Source organism: Piliocolobus tephrosceles, chromosome 21 (assembly GCF_002776525.5).
Source record: "Piliocolobus tephrosceles isolate RC106 chromosome 21, ASM277652v3, whole genome shotgun sequence".
In the NCBI taxonomy this organism is placed as follows: domain Eukaryota; kingdom Metazoa; phylum Chordata; class Mammalia; order Primates; family Cercopithecidae; genus Piliocolobus; species Piliocolobus tephrosceles.
In genome coordinates this window covers 38,057,303-38,075,376 of record NC_045454.1, presented here as the reverse complement: position 1 = coordinate 38,075,376, position 18,074 = coordinate 38,057,303, and the positions used below count along the sequence as shown (strand labels likewise).

The 18,074-nt window shown below is 56.4% G+C and overlaps 2 protein-coding genes across 4 annotated transcripts in view; one reads left to right on the top strand and one right to left on the bottom strand.

Moving 5' to 3' along the window:
- Positions 1-5,582, top strand: part of SYDE1 (synapse defective Rho GTPase homolog 1) — a 7,862-nt gene extending 2,280 nt beyond the window's left edge. Inside the window, exons 3-8 of the mRNA XM_023229855.1 lie at positions 187-831; positions 999-1,213; positions 1,793-1,919; positions 2,113-2,273; positions 2,827-3,052; positions 4,177-5,582. Of these exons, the coding sequence (XP_023085623.1) occupies positions 187-831; positions 999-1,213; positions 1,793-1,919; positions 2,113-2,273; positions 2,827-3,052; positions 4,177-4,580 (1,778 nt within the window). The 3' untranslated portion in view covers positions 4,581-5,582. The remainder of the gene's footprint in view (positions 1-186; positions 832-998; positions 1,214-1,792; positions 1,920-2,112; positions 2,274-2,826; positions 3,053-4,176) is intronic.
- On the bottom strand, positions 5,576-17,277 carry ILVBL (ilvB acetolactate synthase like). 3 transcript variants are annotated; one of them, XM_023229861.3, is made up of 16 exons: positions 17,162-17,277; positions 16,427-16,571; positions 14,918-15,119; positions 14,673-14,800; positions 14,448-14,586; positions 14,249-14,360; positions 10,557-10,656; positions 9,998-10,095; positions 9,746-9,882; positions 8,455-8,589; positions 6,991-7,105; positions 6,735-6,904; positions 6,584-6,654; positions 6,420-6,491; positions 6,136-6,241; positions 5,576-6,024 (listed from the first exon to the last, which is right to left on the bottom strand). In XM_023229861.3, exons 2-16 carry the CDS (start codon positions 16,559-16,561, stop codon positions 5,846-5,848), a joined length of 1,899 nt encoding a protein of 632 aa, XP_023085629.1. In that variant the 5' UTR covers positions 16,562-16,571; positions 17,162-17,277; the 3' UTR covers positions 5,576-5,845. The 3 variants fall into 3 exon arrangements, with proteins under 3 accessions (XP_023085629.1, XP_023085630.1, XP_023085631.1); XM_023229862.3 differs by having other exon boundaries at positions 16,883-17,164; XM_023229863.3 differs by lacking the exon at positions 17,162-17,277 and adding an exon at positions 16,887-17,148.
- Positions 17,278-18,074: the final 797 nt, after the last annotated feature.

Genomic DNA, 18,074 nt, shown 5'->3' with positions numbered 1-18,074 from the left:
CAGCCTCACGTCCCCTCCCCACAGGGGAACACCAGCCTCACGCCCCCTCCCCATAGGGGAGCGCCAGCCTCACACCCCTTCCCTTCAGGGAAACACCAGCCTCACAGCCCCTCCCCACGGAAGCACCAGCCTCACCCTCCTCCCCTAAGCCCAGGTTCCTGACCCTGAGGTCTGCTCTCAACACAGGTGCAGCCCCTGCCAGCCCCCCAACCAAAGCCTCCCGCACCAAGTCCCCGGGCCCCGCCAGGCGCCTCTCCATAAAGATGAAGAAGCTGCCGGAACTGCGGCGCCGCCTGAGCCTGCGAGGCCCCCGGGCTGGCAGGGAGCGCGAGAGGGCTGCCCCTGCGGGCTCCGTCATCAGCCGCTACCACCTGGACAGCAGCGTGGGGGGCCCCGGGCGGGCAGCAGGGCCCGGGGGCACCCGGAGCCCGAAGGCCGGTTACCTCAGCGACGGAGACTCACCGGAGCGCCCAGCTGGGCCCCCGTCGCCCACCTCCTTCCGGCCCTACGAGGTGGGTCCCACAGCCCGGGCACCCCCGGCCGCACTCTGGGGCCGCCTCAGCCTGCACCTGTACGGTCTCGGAGGGCTGCGGCCAGCGCCAGGGGCCACCCCCAGAGACCTCTGCTGCCTACTACAAGTGGATGGGGAGGCCCGGGCCCGAACAGGGCCGCTGCGAGGGGGGCCGGACTTCCTGCGGCTGGACCACACTTTCCACCTGGAGCTGGAGGCCGCCAGGCTCCTGCGCGCCCTGGTGCTTGCATGGGACCCTGGCGTGAGAAGGCACCGGCCCTGTGCCCAGGGCACCGTGCTGCTGCCCACGGTCTTCCGAGGTAGGACATGTGGCTGCAGGGGAGGAGGGGCAGGGGCCTCCAAACCCCACCGCCACCCCCGCAGAGTGCCTAGGGGGCTGGGCTCCGGGCGGAAGGTGTGACCTGGAGTAGGGAGGCCGGGGTACATGAGGCTTCAGAGTACCCGGCTCAGGCCCTTGTGTCCTCAGGGTGCCAGGCCCAACAGCTGGCCGTGCGCCTGGAGCCCCAGGGGCTGCTCTATGCCAAGCTGACCCTGTCGGAGCAGCAGGAAGCCCCTGCCACAGCTGAGCCCCGCGTCTTCGGGCTGCCCCTGCCACTGCTGGTGGAGCGGGAGCGGCCCCCCGGCCAGGTGCCCCTCATCATCCAGAAGTGCGTTGGGCAGATCGAGCGCCGAGGGCTGCGGGTGAGCACCCACCCCACTCCACCCCTCTGGCCCCCAGACCTCAGACCCACTCTTCAGGACACCCTATGTACAGATGCCAGACCCCTACCCCAGGCCTGAGCCACTCCTAGCTCCAATCCCAGCCTAGACAAGGGCCGAAGGCCCCCCCTTGACTATAGCACCCTGGACAGAACCCATGGGTCATCCATCGATTTAATAACAGGATCCAAGCCCTCCTGGGGCTCAGAGTCTGATGAGGGAAAAGATACGACTCTAGTCATTCACAAATGTAAAACTAACTGGGACTAGAGTGGGGTGGGGGTGTACCTAGGGTCTGGGAGAGCTTAAAACAAAACCTGGGGTAGTCATGGAAAGCTTCCTGGAAGAAGCATCAGAGTTTCCTAAGTCAGAGGAGGTGGGAGCCAAGACAAGTAGTCCAAGCAGAGGGTTTACAAGGCCAGGTTGTCAAGGTAGTTCCAACCTCCCAGCCCACAGTGTCCATTGCTGCTGTGGCCCAGAATTCCAGTGCTCACCCCACTGGGCCCTGATGAGTCTGTGGCCCCAGCAGGAAGACATTCATTCTCTCTTCCCCCCCCCCAGGTAGTGGGACTGTACCGTCTATGTGGCTCCGCGGCAGTGAAGAAAGAGCTTCGGGACGCCTTTGAGCGGGACAGTGCAGCGGTCTGCCTATCTGAGGACCTGTACCCCGATATCAATGTCATCACTGGTCAGCATGGCCCCCTCTCCTCTGCCTGCTCACCCCCATTCAATGCCTCACTTTAAGGCCTTGGGGCTCCTCTGGGACGTCACTCCTCCTATCTGACCTTGCTTTCACCCACCTCCTCTTCCCCCTTGTCTGTGCCCCTCCTTGGCCTTAGAAGCCAGTGGTGCCCTGACCAGAGGGGGCCCTGTGTTCACAGGCATCCTCAAGGATTATCTTCGAGAGTTGCCCACTCCGCTCATCACCCAGCCCCTGTATCAGGTGGTACTGGAGGCCATGGCTCGGGAACCCCCAAACAGAAGTCCCCCCACCACTGAGGGCACCCGAGGGCTTCTCAGCTGCCTGCCGGATGTGGAAAGAGTGAGTTGGGCCTGGTGGGAGTGATGGGACTTGAGAGTGGGCTAATACCAATAGAATGTTTCCCATGGCTGGGCCTGCGATGGGCATGAGCTGGCAGCAGCATCATATCCCCAAGAAATAGGTGCTATTAGCATCCCACTTGATAGATTTGGAAACTGAGGCCCAAAGCAGGTGAGTGAGTTACCCAAGGTCACACAGCCAGGATGTGTCAAAAATGCATGCTGAATGTTGGTCTTTCAACCTACAAGGGAGGTTCCTGGCTGAGGGAACCTAGACAAGTTCCATCCCTCTCTGTGCTTCAATACTTTCATCTGTAAAATGGGATTCATGGCAGCTTTGCCTTTCCAATGCTTAGTTGCCTTTGGCTTTGGTCTTCCCTCCAACAAAATAGGCTCATACTACTAATACCTAATGATTAATAGTCTTAACCCGACCACATCCCAGCTATGAGACTGTGAACCTGCTTCCTTACTCTGGCCACCTTAGTCTCTTGCAGGTAGGTGCCACAGGGGCCTGACTTTGTCTGACTTACATCCTCTCAACCCTCTCCCAGGCCACGCTGACGCTTCTCCTGGACCACCTGCGCCTTGTCTCCTCCTTCCATGCCTACAACCGCATGACCCCACAGAACTTGGCCGTGTGCTTTGGGCCTGTGCTGCTGCCGGCACGCCAGGCACCCACAAGGCCTCGTGCCCGCAGCTCCGGCCCAGGCCTTGCCAGTGCAGTGGACTTCAAGCGTCACATCGAGGTGCTGCACTATCTGCTGCAGTCTTGGCCAGGTGAGCTCATGCCCAGGGCCCGCACCACCAATCTGAGCCAGGCTGCTGCAGTGATGCTACCTTAGGGGACCAATCAGTGTCTCGGGCTTGAAGCAGGCTACGTCCCCTCATGGAGTAAACTGGTACCTGGTTGCCTCAGCAGCCGGTTCAGATCCAACCAATCTACCAACCAATCTGTTTTCTCTTTTTTTATTATTATTATTATTATTTTGTAAAGACAGGGTTTCTCTATACTACCCAAGCTGGTCTCAAACTCATGATCTCAAGCCATCCTCCCGCCTCAGTCTCCCAAAGTACTGGGATTATAAACTGAATCACTTTGCCCCACGGAGCTGATTCTTCTTTTTTTTTTTTTTTGAGATCTCTGTCACCCAGGCTGCAGTGCAGAGGTGCGATCTCGGCTCACTGCAAGCTCTGCCTCCAGGGTTCATGCCATTCTCCTGCCTCAGCCTCCCGAGTATCTGGGACTACAGGCGCCCGCCACCACGCCCGGCTAATTTTTTGTATTTTTTTTTAGTAGAGACAGGGTTTCACCGTGTTAGCCAGGATGGTCTTGATCTCCTGACCTCGTGATCCACCCACCTCGGCCTCCCAGAGTGCTGGGATTACAGGCGTGAGCCACCACGCCCAGCCAGTCCTGGCTAATTTTTTATATTTTAAGTAGAGAGGGGGTTTCACTGTGTTAGCCAGGCTGGTCTTGAACTCCTGACCTCAAGTGATCCACCCACTTCAGTCCTCCCAAAGTGCAGGATTACAGGCACGCACTACCAGTCCTAGCTAATTTTTGTATTTTTAGTAGAGATGGGGTTTCATGGTGTTGGCCAGGCTGGTCTTGAACTCCTGACCTCAAGTGATCTGCCTGCCTCAGGCCTCCCAAAGTGCTGGGATTATAGGCATGATCCAGGGCACCTGCCGCTATCCATCTTTGATCCAGTCAGAGGCCCTGCCTCTTGACATGCCAATCAGAGGTCTAGTTGCCTAAGCAACCAGTTCTGGCTCCGCCGGTGAAACCCTGAAACGGTCGAAGGCCTCCTTCCACAGGCCAATCAGGAGCCTAGTTCCCTAAGCAGCCAATCAGAGGTCGGCTGTCGCCTCTGTGTATGACCTGCCCTGTCTCCCTTCAGATCCCCGCCTGCCCCGAGAAGCTCCAGATGTCGCGCCGTACTTGCGACCCAAACGACAACCACCTCTGCACTTGCCGCTGGCAGACCCCGAAGTGGTGACTCGGCCCCGCGGCCGAGGAGGCCCCGAGAGCCCCCCGAGCAACCGCTACGCCGGCGACTGGAGCGTTTGCGGGCGGGACTTCCTGTCTTGTGGGCGGGACTTCCTGTCCGGGCCAGACTACGACCACGTGACGGGCAGTGACAGCGAGGACGAGGACGAGGAGGTCGGTGAGCCGAGGGTCACCGCTGACTTCGAAGATGACTTCGATGCACCCTTCAACCCGCACCTGAATCTCAAAGACTTTGACGCCCTCATCCTGGATCTGGAGAGAGAGCTCTCCAAGCAAATCAACGTGTGCCTCTGAGCCAGAGGACAGGGCGGGACCCCAGTTACAAACCTGGGCGCCCGGTGGCGAAGGCGGTGCCCTGGTGATCAAGGAGAGTCAGACCTGTTGCTCAGGCCGAGCTCCTGGTTGTTACGGAGTTACCACGGGACCAGTCGCATGTATGGCTGAGACTCATTCCCCGTTTCCAGGGCCCAGTATTTGGACACTAGTTGCGAAGTCTGGGTACTGGGGATTTTAGGGACCAGAGGTTGTGTCCATCTTTCCTGAGCACCAAGGGCTTCCCCTTTTGTTGCCAAAAAGGCAGTTCTCGCGCTTGCTAGGCTGGCCTCTCTTGCCTCCCCTTGGCCGGGTCAACACCAGTTACGGTATGCACCACCCCGCTGTGGTGAGTCACGTCTAGTCGGCCTTCTTGCTGCTGCCAACCGAATCAGTATTAGCTTTGAGCACTGCACTCTTGTTTCTCCCTCCCTTGGACGACACAAGGACTAGCATGAGGCACTGTTTGTGGGAGGCAGCCCCTATCCTGGGTTCCAGCATGGACACAGGGGCAGCCTGGGGCTTATGGAGAAACAGCTGGTTTCCCCCACCCTTTTCCCGGGAAGACCCCACGATTGGCCTCTAGTCAGCAAATGGAGATAACAGAGTCTGGCCTTTCCAATCCCCATCCCTGAAAAAAAATTTGAGCACTTAAACCCCTCTCTTTCGGAGGGGGCCCCCCAAAGCGTCAGGCTGGGGGCAGTCTGGTACGGAACATATTTATTGCCTCCATGCATGTGTGTGTGTGTCTGTGAGGACTGGTGTGCGTGGACACGTCTGGAGCAGGCGTGTGGGGCTCTTTCAGGGACCACAGAGGAGGGAGCAGTTTGCAGCGCCCAGCCACCCTGAAATCCCCAGTAATGGTGCCTCCGTGGGCCCGAGTTCCAGTGGGAGAGTACGGTTCCCTCCTGTCTCCCTCTTCTTTTCCGCACCTCCATCTTTGTGGATAATAAATCAATATGCACAGGTTCTGAGACTTGAGTATGTGGGCCCATGTGGGCCAGAGGTGGTTTATTCAGTCTCCATAAGAGAGGGGACAAAGGGCACAGTTGGGTCCGTGGAGAGGAGGGTCGAAGAGCTCACAAGGGAGCCTCTCTGAGCTTTGACCCCTCCATCCCCTCCTCAGGGAGGTTGTGGAGTCATCGGGCCTCATGGGATAGGCCCAGGGCAAGCAATGATGAGACTCCAAACCAGCTGGACACAGTCCAGCGGCAGGAAGGCAGCCAAGCATCCTGACTCACAAGGCCCTATACAGCAATGGAGCCGTCGCGGAAGTCCGTCCTCCCAATGAGGATGTTCACCACGACCGGGTGGCCGTCTCGGCACTGCTGCTGGGCATCGTGCAGCACCTTGACCACCTGATCCTCGTTCTCCCGTGAGAGCAGCAAGCCCCGGGCCCCCAGACCCATGGCTGCCTTGTGATAATCTAAAAGAGGAGATTAAGTCAGATGGTGGCAAGGATTCAGCCCACTGCACATGCAACCAGCCGGGACTGAAACAGCCTCCTGTCCTCCCAGCCTTGCTGAGGCGCCCTCACCAGTGTAGGCCAGGCCACAGGCCACGTTGCTGCCCAGAGACAGCACCTGCTCCCGAGAAATCTGTGTCCAGCCAGCATCATTCCCTACCAAGGCCATCACTGGGATCTACAGGAAGAAGATGAAAGCAGGCTGCAGCCTTCAGCCCCATGACTTGGCCAGCCAGAGGACAGAGACAGGGCCAGGGCCCCTGCCAGACAGAAGGCTTCCTCCCCACCTCAGCCCACCCCTGGCGACATCTCCCAGAACCCCAGGCCCTAAGCTTCCCTCAGTCCAGCCCAGTCACCTTGTGTCTGACGAACGTATCAAATTCGATGAGGCTATAGCCAAAAGCTCCATCCCCAAACAGGCACCAGACCTGGTGGGGAGGGGACCCAGGGTGGTTAGGGTGGATCAGGGCCCAGAGAGCAGCAAGTCTGCCAACTCCAGTGCTCAACTCCAGTGCCTCACCTCAGCATCCGGCTGGCACAGCTTGGCCCCAAGTGCAAATCCTGCGCCAACTCCCAGAGTCCCAAAGGCCCCTAAGAGGACCAAGAGCAGGTGGGTGTGAAGGCGTCCAGATGGATGGTGCCCATTGCCCCTGGCGGGAGCCCTTCCTTACCAGGATCGAGCCAGCGCAGGGGGCCACGGGGCTGTACCAGATGGGCAGCGGTGCCCACAAAGTCCCCGCCATCCACCACCAGAATTGAGTTGTCAGGTAGCGTTTCCTCCACCAGCTGCAGCACCCGCACTGGGTTCAGGTGCTGGGCCACAGGCATCGCTGCCTTCTCCCTGCAACAGGACAGCGAAGGTCACCAGCATTGGCAGCAGGGTCTGCCGGGAACTCCCCGCCCACATCCACTCCACCCAGGCCCCACCGAAAGGTCTGCTCCTTCTGCCGGTCAGCTTCTCGCAGCTCCTCCACCCAGTCTGGGGCCCATGTCTGGCCCTGAAGGCCCTCCACCAGCTTCAGCACGAAGGAACCCACATCTCCTGGGGAAGGAAGAGGACACAGCTGTGGGGAGCTGGCTTCCTCCTGTTCTTCCAGCACCAGAGGCCTCAAAACAGCAGGAAGCCAGCAGCAGCATCTGAGCAGGCAGACGGGAAGCAGGCCAGGGGTGCTCCTAGGAGAAAAACAGGTGAAACACCCCAGAACCAGGGGAGGGCAGCCCAGGTGAAAAGGGAGGACAAGACCCAAGAAACAAGAGTTAAGGAGCACAAGGCAGGTGACAAACCCAAGCTGGCCTCGTGCCCTCCCTCTACCTCCTTCTGCCTGGGAAACAATGAAAAGAGTTACATCCACCAAACACATCTCTCAATTCCAGGCACGTGGAAGCGCACGGCAAACGTTACTGAAGTGAACTAACAAACAGCCCGTGATGTATTTTTCACCATCCCATTTTTCAGATCAAATGGAGACTCCGAGAAGGTGAGGCTCTCCCGCTGTTCATCTCCAGTTCAGGCCTCCTCGTTTCTGTCCTGGCCATTTTTAGCAGCCCCCCTGGCCTCCACCCGGCCCCCTTCCAGCCGGCCGTCCATGGCTGCTGAGGGGACCTTCCCAATACAGATGCAACGGTGCCACTTCTCTGCTTAACACAGGCGTCCTGTCGCCTAGGCTGCAGAGGAGTCAACATCCTCAGAACAATGAACAAGTTCAAGTCCAAGTTGACTCAAATAAGGAGAGAGCATAGATACGGCAGGAAGACAGAGAGGCTAAGGGGCCAAGGAGTGTGCTCTCTGTCCTGAGGGCAGTGGGCAGTGTGGGAGGGAACGTGATCACATGCATGTTTTCAAGCTTCCCTCTGTGTCCACCCCACCATTTGTTCCTACAGAAGCATCTATTAGGCCGGGCGCAGTAGCTCTGGTCTGTAATCTCAGCACTTTGAGAGGCCGAGGCAGGAGGATCACTGGAGGCCAGGAGTTTGGCACCAGCCTGGGCAACACAGTGAGATGCTGATTCCACAAAATAAAATAAAATAAAATAAAAAATTAGCCTGGCGTGGTGGTGCACGCTTGTAGTCCCAGCTACTCAGGAGGCTGAGGTGGGAGGATTGCTTTGAGCCTGGGAGTTTGAGGCTGCAGTGAGCTGTGATCGCACTACTGCATTCCAGCCTGGGTGACAGAGCAAGACCTCATCTCTAAAAAATAAAAATAAAAAAAATTTAAAGAAAGAAGCATTCATCAGTTTGAGGGCCAACTATTTGTCTCTGGTTGACAGGCTGCGCCCTAGGGCAAGGTCTGGGCCTCGATCACCGTACCAGGTTCAAGCCAGCTGCAGCAGAAACCAGGGGGAGAGGGACCGGGAGGAGCACATATGTGTACGGGGGGATTAGGGGGCTCACCCTGCACAGCCTCCTGGGGCTTCCAGAAGACGTCTGAGTTGAGCAACATATCTTCCCGGTTACGATTGACAATGATGATCTTGCTGCTATGGCTGAGGACACGGCCATACGATAGGCGAAAGTCGCACACGGTTCCTGGGGTGGAGGACAGGAATGCAGTGGGTAGAGGCCCCATGTCCTCTACCTTACTTGATCCATTGTGGTGTACTGGATGCAAAAGACCCCCTGTTCCTCACCGAGTCTCCTTGCACCTGTGCCACCTGCAGTGACCTTGCAGCTCCCCACACCCCCTGAATCTGGGCTGGCCTCATGACATGCTTTGGCCAACAGGATAGGGCAGAGGCAGGTTATATTTTCCCAGATGGCCACAATATCTCCCACCCTACATACACTTGTACAAGGTCACCTTGACATGCCTCCCATGGAGAGAGGTGCAGCCTGGGTCCCCTTTCCTTGAATCAGGTGGCAGAAGTAACATAGCATGACACCCGAGGCTGGGTCAGAAGAGATGCAGTTTCTTGTTCACTCTTAGAGGCCTGGGTGGGGCCAAGGAGTGTGCTCTCTGTCTGCGAAGTCTGATTACCCCGAGGCCATCATGCTGGGAGGAAACCCGAACCACAAGGAGAGGCCTGTGTAGTTGCCCTAGTCCACCGCCCCAGCAACAGTTGGCATCAATTGCAAGACCTCTGAGTGAAGACACCTCCAGATGACTCAGGACCCCCTCCCCCATTCCTGCAGACTCTACTTCAAGAAGCCACACAGCCTCCACTCTTCTCTCTCAACCACCACACTCTCTCAGCCCCACAGTTTTCTCATCCTTCACCAAGTCGGCTGGCCCAGGCTAGCCTACTGGAGGATGAGAAACAAGGGGGCCATGCAGACAGGGACGAAGGACCCCAGCTGAAACCATCCCAGACCAGCTGCAGGGCCAGCCAATCCCCATACAAGGTGAGTGAGCCCAGCCTGGATCAGTACAGCTGCCTTCCTGCCTAACCCAAGAGCAGACTCACAAATAAGCCCAGTCAAAACCACAGCTACCACCTACCTTATAGGTGGGTCTCGAGAAATCAGAAATGCATTTTTAGCCATTGAGTTTGGGGATGGTTGTTACAGGGCAGTAGCTAACTGATACACCTATTATGTGTCTGGTAGGGTTCAAAGCGCTTTATGTGAAAATGTGTATCAAGCACAGTAGGTGCCCACTAGATGTTCATCCTCCTTTGTGTGAAGCTGGCTAACAGGGTGCGGGGGTTCCTGGGGGAAGGAGGGAAAGGAAGAGGCTCAGGCCCACCTGCTAGGACAATGACATCTGCCTTCTTCAGGGCCGCACTGCGGTTCTCCCGGATGTGGAGGGGGTGGTTGCGGCCTAACAGCCCCCGTGCCATCCCCCCGAGGAAGCAGGGAACACCCAGGGTCTCCACGGCAGCCCTGGGAGTCCAGGCAGAGCAGAGGTCAGTGTGGCCGGGGCCGCCCGCCTCCCCAAGAGCACCCAAGGACCGGGAACTGGGAACGTGAAAACAAGGGCAGGGCTGGGGCTTCTCACCGAAGCTTGTCGGCAGACTTTGGGGTGAGCAGGGCCTGACTCCCTAGCACCATTAGGGGCCTCTTGGCCCGGCTCAGGATCTCCACACAGCGCTGAACCTGGGGCGAGAGGTGGGGCTCAAAGGATTGTCTTTTTATATATTTATTTATTTATTTTTTGAGACACAGTTTCACTCTGTTGCCCAGGATGGAGTGCAGTGGCGTGATCTCAGCTCATTGCAGCCTCCACCTCCCAGGTTCAAATGATTCTCCCGCCTCAGCCTCCAGAGTAGCTGGGATTACAGGCGCATGCCACCATGCCTGGCTAACTTTTGTATTTTCAGTAGAGACAGGGTTTCACCATGTTGGCCAGGCTGGTTTGAACTCCTGGCCTCAAGTGATCCGCCCACCTCAGCCTCCCTAAGTGCTGGGATTACCACCGTGAGCCACCGCGTCCGGCCAAAGGGCCACCCTTGAGTCGCCATGAGCACCCAAGATCAAGGCCCCAATACTGACTCAGGGAGAGGGTCAGGGGGCCCTGCTGGGTAGGGTCCTCAGACAGAAAAAGAGAGGGAATTCACCTGCTGCGGGGAAGCCTGGGGGATGTCAAGGGGCAGCGGTCCCTCGGGCTGAGGCTCCCACGCCCCCGCAAAGAGGTTGGCCAGGTAATTCTCTAAATACCTGCAAGAGGGAGGGGAAAGAACCAAGTTTCCAGAATGAACTACAAGGATTCCAGGACCTGAGGGAGGAGAGGGGCCGGGAAAAGGGCCAGGAGAAAAGCCAGGAGCAAGGTGACATGGGGACAGGGATGGGGAGTAAAAAACCTCAGGGGCAGACGAACCCTGGTGGCCAGGTCTCCAGCGGCCTGTTTCCCCTTGGTAGCCTCTGGGGTCCACCCTAACTCCACATAGACCCCCAGAAGCAAGGAAAGCAGGCTCAGCATGCCAGGATTAAGCCTGTGGGTCCAACAGATGTGCGCTCAAGTCCTGGCTCTGTCACTTCCTAGCTGTGCGACTTAGGGCAAGTGACTTCACCCTTCTGAGTTTCTGCCTCTGTCAATGTAAATATGAACCTCCCGCTCCAGGTTCAAGTATCTGTCCATTTAGGTCATGAGGCGCTTTGCGTAACACTCGATCCATGGGAGTTCTGAACACTATCCTCTCCTGCTTTAAACAGGACCTTCTGGTCTCCTTGCTCATTGGGCCCCAGGGCCCCAACTTTCCTGAAGGACCTGTGCAGGGCCCTGGAGACACAAAGATAGATCCTGCCCAGCCCTGCCCTCAGGGGACGCTGTATCCAGCCTAACAGAGACGCATGAGCATTGGCAGGAAACAATCGCAGCTCAGAGCCAGAAGCCTCTGCTTTCACTGTTAAGGACAGGCTGAGACAGCACAGAAGCAGCCAAGGATGGAACCGTGGGAAACCCCGAAAGTAAAGAAAAGGCAAAGGAGGCTAAGGCGGGAGGACTGCTCGAGGCCAGGAGTTCAAGGCTGTGGTGAGCTATGATCATACCACTGCACTCCAGCCTGGGTGATGGAGCGAGACCCTGTCTCAAAATAAAACAAAACAAAAAAGGCAAGATAAGAGACAGCCTTGTGAGAGGCAGCCCGAGAGAGGGGCAAGGAGGAGGAGAAGGGGAGGGACTGACTGGGAAGCCAGGGGTCAAAGTGCATTAAGAATGAGGCTATATGGCCAAAATGTTGAAACCTCATCTCTACTAAAAATACAAAAATTAGCTGGGCATGGTGGACTGCACCTGTAATCCCAGCTACTCGGGGGGCTGAGGCAGGAGAATCTCTTGAACCCGGCAGGTGGAGGTTGCAGTGAGCCGAGATCACACTACTGCGCTCCAACCTGGGGGACAAAGTGAGACTCCGTCTCAAAAAAATAATGAGGCCATAGAACAAAATCACTACTGCCTGAGCTGACCCTCAGGGGCTTCACACACATCCGGAGCACCTGACTACCTTGTCCACTGGTGATGCCCCGTGCCCGTCCTGGAACCTGGCACATGGCTGCTGCTCGCTAAATGTATGGAAAGGAAGGGCCAAGGACAGGCAAAGGGAAAGGACTGAGGGGAAGGGAGAGAAGTAAGAGGAAGAGGAGGAGGAGAAAGGAAAGGAGGAAGAAGAGGAGAACAGGCCACGCTCGGTGGCTTATGTCTGTAACCCCAACACTTTGGGAGGCCGAGGAGTGTGGGGAAAAGAAAGAGAGATCAGACTGTTACTGTGTCTATATAGACAGAAGTAGACATAAGAGACTCCATTTTGTTCTGTATTTGAGATGCTGCTAATCTGTAACCCTACCCCCAACCCTGTCCTTGCAAGAGACATGTGCTTTGGTGACTCAAGGTTTAATGGATTTGGGGCTATGCAGGGTGTGCTTTGTTAAACAAGTGCCTGAAGGTAGCATGCTCTTTAAAAGTCATCACTATTCTGTTAATCTCAAGTACCCAGGGACACATACATTGCGGAAGGTCGCAGGGACCTCTGCCTAGGAAAGCTGGGTATTGTTTAAGGTTTCTCCCCATGTGATAGTCTGAAATATGGCCTCATGGGAAGGGAAAGACCTAATCGTCCCCCAGCCTGACACCCGTGAAGGGTCTGTGCTGAGGAGGACTAGTGTAAGAGGAAAGAAGGCCTCTTGGCAGTTGAGATAGAGAAAAGCATCTGTCTCCGGCCCGTCCCTGGGCAATGGAACATCTTGGTGTAAAACCCGATTGTATGTTCTATTTACTGAAAGGAGAAAACCGCCTTAGGGCTGAAGGTGGGCCATGCTAGCGGAAATGCTGCTCTCTATGCACTAAAAAGGTTTATGGAGATATTTGCATATGCATATCAAGGCACAGCACTTTTCCTTAAACTTACTCATGTCACAGAGATCTTTATTCACATGTCTTTCTGCTGACCTTCTCCCTGCTATGATCCTATTATCCTGCCACTTCCCCTTTTCCAAGATAGTAAAGATAACGATCAATAAATACTGAGGGAACTCAGATACCGGTGAGGGCGTGGGTCCTCTGTATGCTGAGCGCCGGTCCCCTGGGCCCACTTTTTCTTTCTCTATACTTTGTCTCTGTGTCTCATTTCTTTTCTCAAGTCTCTCGTTCCATCTAATGAGAAACGCCCACAGGTGTGGAGGGGCAGGTCACTCCTTCAGAGGAGGGTGGATCATTTGAGGTTAAGAGTTCAAGACCAGCCTGGCCAACATGATGAAACCTCATCTCTGCAAAAAATACAAATATTAGCCAGGCGTGGTGGCGGGCGCCTGTAGTCCCAGCTACTCCGGAGGCTGAGGCAGGAGAACCACTTGAACCCGGGAGGTGGAGGTTGCAGTGAGCCAAGATCACGCCACTGCACTCCAGCCTGAGCAACAGAACGAAGACTCTGTCTCAAAAAAAAAAAAAAAAAAAAGGAAAGGACAAAGATGTAAGAGAAGGAAAGGAGGAGGAAAGGAGAGGGCTCGAGTCTGAGCTCTGCCACTTTTTTCTTTTTTTCTTTGAGACAGTCTCGCGCTGTCACCCAGGCTCCCAGGCTGGAGTGCCATGGCGTGATCTTGGCTCACTGCAAGCTTTACCTCCCGGGTTCACGCCATTCTCCTGCCTCAGCCTCCCGAGTAACTGGGACTACAGGCGCCCGCCACCATGCCTGGCGTCTCTGTTCTATTTTTTTTTTTGTACTTTTAGTAGAGACGGGGTTTCACCGTATTAGCCAGGATGGTCTTGATCTGCTGACCTCGCGATCCACCCACCTCGGCCTCCCAAAGTGCTGGGATTACAGGTGTGAGCCACCGCGCCCGGCCTGGGCTCTGCTACTTCTTAGCTGTGTGACTTTGGGCAAGTGACTTCACCTTTCTGAGCTTCCCCCTCTGTAAATTTAAGAATAAACCTCCCTTCTGAGGTTCAAGGATCATCCTTAAAGAGGAGGAAAACGGAGAAGATGAGGGGAAAGGGGGAGAGAAAAGGGAGGAGAAGAGGAAGGAAGAGGGAGGAGGAAGAAGAGATGATGGAGGAGAAGAAAGAGACGAGGAGGAAGAGGGCTGTCCTGAGCCTCTTCCCTCTGCTGCCTCCATGAGGGCCACCTTGCTTTCCCCACCCATCCAATTCATTCCTGCCCCAGGACCTTTGCACTTGCTGTTCCTTCTGCCTGGAATGCTCTCCCCACAGCTGTCTCCTCCCACTCCACATGTGAATCAAAGGAGGATGGACACAGGCTGGAAGCTGCAGGAGAGGACGGGGGATAGAGAAGGGAATGGCAGGGGTGGGGCTATTCACCAGGAGACCACTCGGCCCACGAGGCCCTTGCGTGGCTTGGCTGGCACCATCTCCTTCTGGACCATGAAGTAGGGGTACAGTACGTCAATGGGCAGCTCCACAAACACCGGACCTGCAGGGGCAGAGAGGATGCTGAGTCCACAACATGTCCCCAGCCCCTCGGCCCCAGCACTGCTCAGCATCACCATCCTCCACCTACCTGGGGTGCCCGACTGGGCGGCAGCCATCGCGGCCCTCAGGGTGGGCACAATTTCCCGCACCCTCCGCACAGACGCACAGAACTTACAGAGTGGCCGGAAAAGGGACAGCTGATCAACGGCCTGGAGCGCACCCCGGTTCTGGCAAAGACAGAGGTGTGGTAGGGTTACCACATGAGCCCTTCAAGCCCCACCTAGGCCCCCACCAGCCCCCAAGGACTGGGTACCTGCAGCAGAGTACTGGCAGCCCCACCCAGAAGCAGGACTGGGGACTGAGCCACCTGAGCATTCTTCACCGCCGTCACCGTGTTGGTGAGGCCAGGGCCTGCTGTCACTGCCACCACGCCCACCGTTCCTGGAACACAGAGCCCATCACGGCCATGCCCACTCTCTTGGCCATTCTCCCACCTCTGAAAAGCCCCAACCCTCACAGACACTGTATCCCACAGTCCAACCAGTCCCCAGCTCTCACCGGACAGACGGGCCATAGCATCAGCAGCAAAGACGGCGGTGACCTCATGGCGTGTGTCCACCACACGGATGCCCAGTTTCTCACAGGCCACCAGCAGCGGGGAAATGTGCCCACCCACCAGCGTGAAGATGAACCGCACGCCATGGGCCCTCAGCACAGCGGCCACGTTCTCTCCGCCATGCCGGACGCTTGCCTTGTCCACCTGGGCCCAAGGACAGGTGGAGCAATAAAGTTAAAGGTCAGGGCAGAGGGCAGCTGGGAAAGGGGGCAATCCCCCTGCCCCAGGTAAGGGGGCAGAAGCAGGGTAAGAGGTTGAGAGAAGCTTGGTCTTGGTTAGGCATATATTATACTACACAACAGGCTCAAAGCAAAGCATAACATCTTATCAGATCCTCTGGTCATTACATCCCTCTTACAGCTGAGGACATCAAGACTTGCCCAAGTAAGAGTGAAAGTCCAATAGAACCCACGCTCCTAAGTGCCCCACTGTTACACTACCTGTCTCCAGGATGGCAGGGCAATCAGGGAGAGAGGAGACGGTTTATATAACCCAGGAAGTTTGGCAGGGAGCCATCTGCTATGATTCCTGACTGTCCTCCAGTATCCCTGCAGGGCCTGGCAGCTGGGCTCCTGATTCCAGCCTCCCTGATACCCTCCTGATAGACGCTAAACAGGCCGAGGGCTTAGTTGATAGGCTGCCAGCTACCATGTGCCTGGCATGGGAGTGAGCTGCTGGCACAGACTGTGCCGAGGCCTCCCAACTCCAGCTGCCTCACAGCCCTACACATCCAAGGCTTGCTTTAAATCTCTGCAAGTCCTGAAGGTCAGTGGCATGACTCTTGGCTAGCAGAGGTAGGATCAGAGAAGGGTGTGGGGAGGGAGAGGTCAAGCTTGGTCCCTGCTAGGAGAGAAAGGGTTGAGAAGGGGGTCTGGGGAAGGGGTAAATTTCAAACAGGTGCAAGGAGTTCAGGGGGAAGCCTGTGGGGCCAGCTCTTTCCAAACACGGCACCTAGGGCAAACCACCACACAATCTCTCTGAGCCTCAGCTTCCTCTTGCAGAAAATGAGGCAGAAAGAACAGCACCTACTTTCAAGGAAAAGGTTAAGGGGTAGGTAAGAAAGTCTAGAGTACTGTTAGCAGCGGGCAACTGTTCTGAAACTGTCACTGCCACCACCTTGCTGGTGCCTGCCCTCTGCCGCATTTATCCCATCCAGTTTAGGGGTGCTGTCCATCTGTTCTGTGAAAAGAGTCACTGGGGAAGGAGGTAGGTGGGGTGCAAGTGCCCGGGCAGCGGCAGCTTCCATGTTCTCTCTCACTAGTGGCAAAGTCCAGGCCCCTATACGCAGCGTGGCAATGGAGACAGGGCCCTGGACACAGCCTCTTACCAGTCCCTCTGGACTAGTCGGGGCTCGCTTTCCCAACTTGCACAGTGAATGAGCTGGAAGCAGCACCACGAGGTCCCTCCCTCTTTGACTGCCCCCAGCCCACCTCCCATTCTGTGTCCCGCACCTTGTGCAGCAGCTGATAGAAGAGCCCCAGGCGGTGCGCGGCGCCCAGCAAGGCGGCCACCAGCGTCCCGCAGGCCAGGAGCAGGAAGGAGGGGAATAAGCTCCCGGCAGGGGCGGCGGCCGCGGGGGTCTCCATGAGGTGGCACCTAAGAGAAAAAAGGCACTTCCCAGACTTGGGCGCGACAGGGAACCTATCCGGAAGAAATCGCGCCCCCTCTCCCAGTCCGGATTCAGGACCACGCCCCTTGCCGCCAGTTTCTGTGCGGCCACGCCCCCAACCCTGCCAGACCACGCCCTTTGTGCGCCTAGGCTCGGAGTGAAGCCACGCCTCTCTGTGACAAGGTCACGCCCCTCGCGGGGCTAGCCCCAATCCTTTATGTCACCACCACTCCCACCCAAATCAGCCACCACAGGTCAAAGCGGCGACGACAGCACCACAGAGTTATCTTCCACTTACCTACCTGTCAATGGATAGGCAGAAGCCCGTCCTCTCTTTCCACAAGGGGACCCCAAATCTCAGCCCCAGTAGTAAGCCCGCCCCACGGTACGTCACCAAGAAGCACGAGGTCACGCCCCCAGGTTAGCTGGCGCGACCCTCCACGCAAGCCACGCCTCTCCCTTAGCGAGCGCACGGGCCCGAGCCTGGACCCAGACCCCGGGCCACGGGTCGAGGTCACATCGCATCAGGATGTGGTTCTCCCACACCAGCTCGACCCCCGAGGCTATGCACTTTCACCTCCAGGCTATGGCGTTGCCTCCTGCAGAATTCGGCCCGCTCCGTGTCACGTGACCCGGGAGCCCGTCCTTGCCCGGTCGCCCACTTGGCTCAGCGGCGCCCCGTAGTCCGCCCGATGCGCATGCGCACAGTCGGAGCCACGCTCCGGGAGCCACCCGACAGAGCCTTGCCTCTACTGGCCGCCTCGCGCGCAGACCCCGCCTCCCCTGGCTCGCACTGCAGGCCTCACACCCATTTTATTTTTTTTTAAACCTGGAGGCCACGCCCCTCGGCGGCTTCAGGAGCCCAGACCTTTGGGGGCCCTACCTTCCGCAGCCTTCCATTGGTCAAACAATGCAAGCCCGTAGGTTCAGGCGGTCCGTACACAGCTCGCTTTCCACACCAGCGGGGCCGTACCACTGCACTCTAGCCTGGGCGACAGAGCAAACCATGTCTCACAAAAATCATAATATTTACAATGGTAAATTTTATGTTATGTATATTTTCAACACTATAAATGAATATTTATGCATATATATGTGTATATTTTTTGTATAATATAATAGCAAGCAAAGGAACTCAAATTGAGTCACATTCTATAAAATGCCTAATCAGACCTCTCCAAAACTGTCAAGGTCATGAAAAACAAAGAAAGACTGAGGCACTGCCACAGACCAGAGGCAGGAAAGGAGATGTGACAAGTAAATTCAATATAGTACCCTGGACTGGATCCAGGAATCAAGAAAAGGACAAATTTGCGGATAAAGCTAGTGAAATCCAAATAAAGTCTGGAGTTGAGTTAATAGTAATGAACCAGTGTTAATCTTTTTGTTTCAGTAAATGTCTTATGGTTATATAAGATGTTAACATTCAGGGAAGCTGGCTAAAGAGTAGATAAAAATTATCTTGCTATCTTTACAGCTTTTCTGTAAAG